At 46.3% G+C, this 9,188-nt stretch overlaps 1 protein-coding gene across 1 annotated transcript in view; it reads left to right on the top strand.

The window, feature by feature from the left end:
• The window catches only part of ITGB3BP (integrin subunit beta 3 binding protein), a 17,284-nt gene extending 8,992 nt beyond the window's left edge, over positions 1-8,292 (top strand). Inside the window, exons 7-10 of the mRNA XM_014307818.2 lie at positions 587-680; positions 1,751-1,810; positions 6,857-6,967; positions 7,402-8,292. Coding sequence (XP_014163293.1) covers positions 587-680; positions 1,751-1,810; positions 6,857-6,967; positions 7,402-7,412 — 276 coding nt within the window. The 3' untranslated portion in view covers positions 7,413-8,292. The remainder of the gene's footprint in view (positions 1-586; positions 681-1,750; positions 1,811-6,856; positions 6,968-7,401) is intronic.
• Positions 8,293-9,188: the final 896 nt, after the last annotated feature.

Below are 9,188 nucleotides of genomic sequence, written 5' to 3'. Positions count from 1 at the left end.
TGAAACCAGGCAAGTTGGACTTGGAAATCCAGAAAATGCAAACAAACTCAAAAACTTATTGGATTTCTTTTCCATGTCCTCTGTTTTAATTTGTACACAAATAAAACCAATATGAAGTAGTTCTCAATTATTATTTGTAACTGGAAATATGAATTAACTGCATAGATTTTTATGTCTTTGAAGATTAAAGATCCTTTTGTGTTGAAGTGATTGTACCATTTAATTTAGCACTAAATATCATTATTTAATAGTCCAGTACGTGTTAAAATGCAAATCACTCTTCTCTTCTTTTCATGTTTTGTTTCCTGACTAAATTTAGCACAAGGTTCATTGTTGTACATCAATAGCTGAGAAATAATTCAGTGTACTCAGAGGACTGTGTTGATTTATTTCCTGTGGACAAGATTTTATTTTAAAAAAGCAAAAAACGGTGATACTAATTGAAAATATTTTAATTGCGGTGTTTATTTAGAAAATGAGGAATTTAGAGCTTATGAACCATTTCCAAATTGGTTTTGGTATGTTGTAGATAGGGAGTAGATATTGGGAATGGGATTTAACGATGATTTCAATTGTTGTTTTCCAGGCTTTGGAGGGCAGTAGAGAGCTAGAAAACATCCTCGGAGTCTCACACTCGTCCTGTGTCCTGAGTGCTGAGCTGCAGAAAACCCGAGCGCTGGGTGAGGAGAGGGTTCAGTACATTTATTTATCCCCTTGGAACATTTAGCAGGGATCACTCCAGATGTTCCCTTTGGTACTCTCCAGCACTCAGGGAAAATGCACTTCAAGTGTCCCCGAGCATCCAGCAGGGACATGAAAGCCAGGCACACGGGGGAGGGCAAACCTGGAAAAGCAACACCTTTTCTTATGGAAATGCTCAGTAAATAGTTAGATACTTAGTGGGTACTTAGGTGGGGATTAGGCTGAACGTTTGCACTCGGATTGCTTGGCCTTTCTTCTCCCCTTCCGAGGAAGTTGGTTTGTTTGTTTGTTTGCCTGTCAGCAGGATTGAGCTGAATATAAATTTCCAGGCTTTAAAAATCTCTATTCATGTGTCCTGAAATGATGGACATTCCAGATGCTTGTTGTGTTGGGATCAGGGCACTCCACAGCTGCCACATCTGAAATGGTTTTCCAAAGGAGCCCAGAAAGCAAACCTGTGGAGCCTGGGTGCTGCTTTTTGCAGTTGGGAACAGGTGGGCAGTAGAGCCACAGGTACCAGAGAAAATTTCTTCCCAAGCAGTGAAATGGATGCATCACATGCTGGTGTCTCAATCACCATTTCTTCCCTGACTTGTATTGCAAAGCTCATTCCATTTTCCTCCTGCGTGGGCATGCCCTGCCCTGTTCCCAGTGTAGTGCCAGATCCTTTCTGAGCCAGGATGAGTTACCTGGGCACAGTCTGGGTTTCATCGGGGTGGGACAGACAGACAGACAGACAGACAGCCCCAAGGACAGTTTCCCTCAGCTCCTGAGGAAAGAAGCATCCTTTCCCCATCTCTGAATTAGGAACCGTGGCAGCACTAGAAGAAAAAACAATTGGAACAAAATGTGGGATGAGGCTTGGAAGCAAAACTTGTCAGAATTCTCTGAATCTTGAGAATTCCTGTTAATTTTTTTGAGCACAGTTACATAGGCAAGAGGGTTTTTTCCTTTAAAAGCTTTGGAAGTGAAGGAGGCAGCAGAGGTATTATTTTCTTTGAAAGCTCTGGGGCAACATTTGTTGATTTTGGATTTATTTCTTCACTAGTGAGTCAAGCAGAAAAACTGCAGCTGTTCAAAGCAAACCATGGAAAAGTCCCTGCCCGAGGTAAGAAACTCTTCATAACTCTGTGTAACAGATGTTTTGATTCCTTTTGCTTGATTTCTTTTCAGTCCTTTTCACTTGCAGTAAGTTAGGGAACCTGTAGGATATGAAAACAACGATAATCAAATGTGTTTCTTCTGAATGGTCTGCAAATGTAGATTGAATATTTGCTGCTATTTTCATTGTGTTGGGTATTTCCCCATGAGACTGTGCAGGAGAAGGAATCATTCATGGCCTTGCACTTGTGGCGTGGTCCAGAAGATTTCCCATACTTTTTGTATATCCCAATTTTCCTTGTTCTTCCTCGTCCTCCTCCCCCCTCCCACTGTGCTTTCAGTGTCACAATCTTGCAGCAAAACCTTTTGCACTTTGTGTATTTTGTGGGGCATTTCACCCACACCAGGGGGCTGTGAAATCCCAGCTCTGGGGTTTCTTCATAACCAGTGCTGTGGAAATACTTGAAGCTGGTGGTGTTTCATCCCCAGCTGCTTTAGTGCCTTGGCAGGAGGGAAGGGGGCACACACAGGACAGTTTCATTCCCTCACACTCAGTAAAACCAACAGCCTCCCCCAGGGATATTGTGATATTTCTGTTACCTTCACACTTCCCATCTGAAAGCAGAGCAAACCCAGAGCCAGGAGCAGTGGTGGCATCTCTGCTGTGGGGAATTCTCTTAAAGGACAGAAAATTGATCAAGCTTGGATTTGCTGGGCTGCAGCAGATTAGCTGCAAATGGAAAGGAGGGCCAGCACTTGGGAGGGAATGGGGCTGCTCTGTGCAGTGTGCAGGTGCTGATTTACAGCTCCCTGTGTCCTCCTGCTGCAGCCAGGGCTGGCAGTGCTGGGAGCACTCACTGCTGCCTTTGTGCTCCTTGCTGCTCACCACACACTCTGGAGCTCCAGTTCTGCTCCAGAAAGCAGCCCCGAGCCCAAACACACAGCCAGGCTGCTTAGGTGAGAGATATTTTGTGAAGGTAGGGTGGAAAAGACAATTCTGAGTTTAAGCTGAGCGATTTTGATGAAATTCCAATGTCAGTTTTGCTTTCGCAAAGATTAAATTCCATTTTGCAGTCTTGAAAATGCAGTAGCAGTAGAGGCAGAGAAGTTTGTGATCAAAGAGAAGCATCTGTAGATGTTTTTCTTTGCCTTTTAGTTTCAGATGTGGGTTTTTCATAATTATTTTTAATTAGTTATGGCAAGGCTTAAAACTTATGACTGTTCTGTGGCTTGGTCCAGATGGAATGTCACATTATCATCACATGGTGAGGCATGAAATTTATTTACTTTACATAAACGACCTCCTCTTAAAACAACTTCATAGAGAACATTCCTGCCTCAATGGGCAGCCTTGTGCAGAGCTCAGTTTATCATTTTGGGTGACCAGCATGGAAGAAGGGCATCATTGTTTGCCCATGACTCAAATTCACAGTAAACAAAATGTTTTTGAATAAAAAGTAAGCAAATTGTAAAACAACTGCCAAGAGATGAATCGAGTCGGTGTCTGGGAGTCCAGAATGTGCTGAGAATGGATGTGCAGGTTGGGATGGGCACATTTTGAAGGAAAATTTCTTAGGTTTGGAGATTCCAGGAGTGAAGGTCCTAAAAGGGGAAGCTGCTCCAGCTGGCTGTGACAAAGGACAGGGACACTTTGCTCCCCAAACCCCTGACACAAACCATGGCTGCTGCCCATGAGAGTGCTCCAGAGATCAAATACTTGCAGTGCTGAGGAAAACTCTGGCCAGGCTGTGATGAAATAAAAAACACTTCCTTTGCTGTGGGGCTGTTCATCCTGCTGAGCCCAGGGGCAAATCTGATCCTCCCTGAGTTCTGAGCATTCCCAGCTTTCATGCTGGGGTGAACACAAGGGGCTGAGGTTTGTGCTCCTGGGACAGCAGTGGTGGCTTTCCAGGAGACTGATCAGGGTTAACTGCATGGAATTTATTCCATGCCACTTGAAATCACTGATGAAAGCAAAGCTGAGAAATCAGGGACCAAAACTCCTGGGTTTCCACCTGCCAGTCCAGTTCTGGAAGCTGCATTTATTTTAAAATATAAATCCCATTTCACAACCACTTTGAAATATAAACACATCCTTAATAATCAGAGCTCCTCCTTGTACCAGGTAGAAAGGTAAAAAGACAGAATTCCACCATTTATCCCATTTGGTGTCAGTTTGAGTGCAGAATTTGGGTGTCCTAAGACTAAACCACTTGGCTCTGGTGGTTGCTGGGGGTTTATTTTCACATCATTCCCAAATCAAATGTAATAGATTTGTTGACCTTTAGATGTACTTGGGTGTCTGCCCCACCTTTCCTTCCTCCTCCTTGGAGATCTTCCAACAAAAAGGGGAGGCAATACAGCAGTGGATTTTTCCAACTGTAAAACCCTAACCTAAAAACCACATTTATTTTCCTCAGCCTGACCTTGTACTTACAGGGAAGAAATGCCATTATCCCTTTGCTGGGAGAAGCGAGTCTGGGAACTGGCTGAGCAAAAATTGTGACACTGGAGGGATCTGGCCTGGTTCCTCTGCCCTTCCCTGGGAAGAACATCCCTGTTTGTGCTCCTGGGGCTTTCCTACCATCTCACCTGGGCAGGGCTGATCTCAGCTCCTCACTCAGTGGGGATTGTGGTTTGCCCAGTTGGTGTCTTGGGCATGAAAAGCTGTTGTTGCTCAGGCTAGATTTGAATTCAGGTCTCCTCATTCTGTGGGTTTGAGTTTGTGTCCATGGGAGGAGGAGAGGGAACAGATCCCACTGAGCCCAGTGCCCCAGGCTGCATTTCCCAGCACAGGTGAGCAATCCTGTCCCCTGCCAGCCCCAGGAGCTGGGGGAGCTCCCCACTGCTCCTTGCCAGCAGGATTTGGGGCTGTGGAGCTGTACCCACCCCTGAATTTTCCAAACAGCTCGAGACTGGTGGAGTCTGGGGTGTGGGCCCAGCAGCAGGAGGAGTTTTGGGATGGAAGGAAGGAAGGAGAGGGGGCAGCTCCAGGGCTCTGCAGTGATGGAGCACCCTGGGCTATGCAGATGAAATATTAAGCCATTAACTGCAGTGGCAGATACAGAAATGCACATGAGACATATGACTGGAGGCCCCAGACAAGTACACAGAGAACTGTCAACCTGCGTTTTAGATTTAGGTGTCAGCCCCATTTATTCACAGATTTCACCCTTGTTTTTACACTCTATTTTCCTACTTGCCTTTTTAGAGATGCAACAGCTATGAATTTTTAATTCTGGTGGATCTAGTTTAGAGTATTAAGCTTAATGAAAAATTCAAAAGAATTGTAGTTCTTCCAACATGTAGCAACTCCTACATGAAAATAAATACTGCTTTCTCCCATGAATATAATTATTTTAAATAAAAAAGAAAAGAAACATTAGTTTGGACTCACTTAGTAGCAATTATATGTTTAAGAGGTGTAAATAACTTGCTATCCAGACGTTACAAATATCCAGGTGCTCTGTATGTGCTGATGACAACAAAATTGAAAAGAAAGACTGTAATAATTCTGACTGGTTTTCTCTGCAGAAGATATTGATTATTTGTGTGTGGTGAGAGATTTGGAAAATTCAATTAAAGGAGTTGTGCAAAGGTTTCATAAATTTCCCCAGTACAGCGTGTACACAGACATTGCTGCGTATTAAATCAATGCAGCACTTCACAATATATTTTCTTTGAAACATAAAAATAAATAACATTTAAACAGTTCTGCTTACTACAGAAACAAATTTTATTTTCTGTGAAGCATTTAGTCATGTGCTATCACTGACTCATACACATTTGCCAGCTGTAACAAATTTTATAGACGTTTTCTCCAGAGACATAGCTCATATACTATGAATTTTTAAATGAGCAAATGGTGAAGAAGGGATGTCAGCAATATAAAAATTGATCAGTTAAAAGATAAAAGCATAAGTAAAGAGATTTGTATGGTAGTCTTAATAGGTTTTATTAAATAAAAATACTATAAAAAGACAGTAATGAATAGACTGAAGGTTTTAACTGTGGTTGAGGTGGAGAAAAATTATTCTGGCACATTTAGTAGAAGATTGGTTTTATATCACCCGACAGGTGAACATTTTTTTTTCTCTCTGCTTTTTAGATCTGTAAATGTTTTAGAGCAGTCAAAGTTGGGAGGGGATGGTGGGGGAACTTGGAGGGGAAAGGGAACTTGGGAAGACTGAGCCCTTTTAGTGCCTGTGTGGCCCAAGGGCAGCTCCAGGTTAGGCTGTGAGCCCAGGGGCAGGTGCTGGTGTGGAGTCACTCCCTGGCAGTGTGACATCCATGGAGTCACAGTGTGCCAGCTGGGGAGAGCTGAGGAGGCCCTGCCCCAGCAGCCCCCTGGCCATGGGGTTTGGTGCCCTCCCCAGCTGGGTTTCTGTGCAGCTGAGAGGCTCAAGCTGCTGGAAATGCCCTTTGTGTGTTCAACATCATCCTGAATTCTGCCTCAAACAGCCCAGAGCCAGCAGCCCTGGGGGTGCTCCAGCAGAGCTGCTCATCTGCTGCAGGGACATTTGGCACCCTGGCACTCACAGGCACCTGCTCCCAGAGCCTTCCCCACGTGCTCCCATTCCCTGAGTTCCTTCCTGCCCTTGCACACTTCTCCTGTGCCTGTCCCAGGCACCTGCTCACCCTCACCCAGCTGCGGCCCCAGGTGTGGGTGACTCTGGGGTGGCTCTGGGTGACCCAGGGGTGGGAGTTCCCCTGCTGCAATCCCTGATTGGGCTCTACTGGCACAGGCCTTGGGGATTCTTACTTATTCTTTTATTATTGATAGCAAAAGGCAGCATCAGCTTCTCATCCTGGTAGCACATTCAGTTCTCCTTTGCCATCACTGCCAGTGATGGATCACAGGTGCAGCCACTCACCAGGACAAGCTCTGAAATCCCTGCTGAGACACCGTGGGTGAAGGAAAAGGGGTGCTGAGTTCTTTAACCACCACAGCAACTTATTTAACTCTGTGTGTGAGGCAGGATTTGCACAAATTCTGCCATCACACCACTGTTATCTATCACATACCACGTTTCTGTGTTTTCCTTGTTCACAGAGCACATCCAGGCTGGGAGTGCTGCATTCTTCACCTCATTCCTGGACAGAAGGAAGGAGCCCCTGGGCCTGCTCCCAGCACCAAGGCACAGCCAGAGTGACCAGGACCAAGGTGCTTCTTGTTAGCCATGTGCAGAGAGCTCTGGGGTGTCCTGCAGGCTGCCCTGAGGGGAATCAGGTGTTCTCTGCCCCTGGGGTTTGTTCCTGGTTTGTTGAGCGCTGCAGCAAAGAGCTTCTCTAGAAGCTCTGCTCCCCCACTGAAATATTCTGTGCTGTTTCTCTTCAACTTGTTGCTGCTTTGGCTACTTGTCCTTGTTGCAGCATTTCTCCTCACCAGTTTGTTCCTCCCTTGGCTACTTGTCCTTGTTCCTTAAAACATCCCCAGGTGTCCCTGCAGCTCCAGGCAGAGGGGCTGGTGCCCTGCCTTGCCTGAGGCTCTGTGTGTGTTTTACTGGACACCACATCCATAACTCCAAACAGATCCCATGCACGATGATGCTGCTGTCTAATTGCTATTTATTTTAGTCATTCCTCATCTCCCCACAGGCATTATGTGAAAAATGCATTCCACATCAACCCAAACTTCTCCATCTGCTGGACTGGACTTAAAAGGAGCGAAGAACTGCGTGTAAACCAATCTCCCCAGCAAATCCCAGCTGGGGAGCGCTCGCTGTGCCGGGCAGGTGCACGTCCAGATAACATTTCTGGCATCTATTTCAACTTAACAATGTGCACAAGCAGATAATCTCAATGTAAATAATCCACCCCGGGCACTGTGCAGCCCTGTGCCCTGGGGCTGGTGCTCTGGGCTCTGAGGGCTTCTCCAGCACTGCCTGGGCTCTGGGGCTGGAGGGAGATCTGCAGTGCCAGCAATTCATTATTCCCACCCTGGATGTGCTTTAGTTGTTTGCAAACATTTCCCTGGTGGTGCTGCCGTGGCTGGGGACAGATCTGTCACCCACACGAGGCTTCCTCCAAAGTCAACGCCAGCCCCAGGGTAAAAAGGCCTCAGCCTCTGACCCAGCATTAACACACAGGGCTCTGGTAACGTTTGCTTTTAGGTCAACATTTGAGTTTAGTTTTGGCATTTAATGCTGTAGGAGCAAAGTTTTATATAAACCAATCTTTTTTATAAACCAGCTGCTTTTCTCTTTCCTTCTCAGCCTCACCACTCCAGCCAAGTGAATCCCCTGCCTCTCAACTCCTTGCAATTAGGCTGAAAAAGTGCAGTAAAACTATTTATTCTTATTAAAGTCCAGCAAAAACACAAACACTTGAATGTCCTTTCTACCACTGCAAAGTCCCATCCTCAAATAAACTGGTTTTTACAAGTAAAATTCTGAGCACCAGCATGATAAAGGTGTTCAGGGTGTGGCTGAGCACGCACACGCTCAAGCTTCGGGAGTTTTCAATTAATAAAAATGATTTTGCACTTTGCCTGTGCAGTCTGACTGGGAAGAAGGTTAGGAAGTGTTTGAGGGAATTGTGGCAGCTGTTCTCATTTCCCCTGCTCTGCCAGGCTTTCAGCTGGGGGTGGTTGTGTGTGTGAGGTGCCCCAGCCCCGGCTTTGCAGGCTGAGGCTCCCTGAGCCAGCCAGAGTTTCTATAACCTCTGGAGCTGGAAATTAAATAATTATTGATCTCAGAAGAGTCTGGAACCAACTGTGCTGGTCTAAATCGAGCTGTTCTGGGCAGCCCTGGAAGAACAGCATCAAACTTGTTCAGGAGCCAAGAGCAAAGCGGCAGTGAGGCACAGCAGAACTGCCCGTGGCAGATATTAAACCGGGCATTTTCAGGGAGATGGGAGTTGCACAGCAGGACAGCCCCTCATGCACAGCCCAGCCTTGGAGCTCTCTGTGCCTTTGACCTCCTGCTGTACCAGGCTTTTGCCTCTGAAGCAGCTGGGGCTGTTAAGAACCATTTCCAGTTGCACACAAGGTGGATCGGGTAACTCTCACTTTATCACCCCCCGAGGCCACCTCAAGGACAAAGGAAAGGGATACACCCAAAACTAATGTTTGGCTATGGGAAGGATGGCCTGGGCTCTGCTGGGGCTAATCAGACCCTGCAGGGGCTAATGAGACCCGGGGCCCCCTCTGCTCCCATCCACCCTCATTCTCCTGTCCCACGGTACAGCCCTTCCTCAGGCAGCCGTTCCCTGGGGGAAAACACGGTGGGTTTGGGATTTCACAGCCTCTGGAGACAAAGATTTCCATTTTGTGTTCCTTTTTTGTCCCCTCAGCCCACACTTGCAGAAAGGCCGTGCTGTGGGCAGAGCTCTTGCATGCCACAGTTAAAGAGTCAGACCTAGAAAACCCTAAATCCTTGTGAAAA

Source organism: Geospiza fortis, unplaced genomic scaffold, assembly GCF_000277835.1.
Source record: "Geospiza fortis unplaced genomic scaffold, GeoFor_1.0 scaffold396, whole genome shotgun sequence".
Taxonomy (NCBI): domain Eukaryota; kingdom Metazoa; phylum Chordata; class Aves; order Passeriformes; family Thraupidae; genus Geospiza; species Geospiza fortis.
The sequence above is the reverse complement of the archived record's forward strand: the minus strand, read 5'-3'. Positions and strand labels throughout refer to the sequence as shown.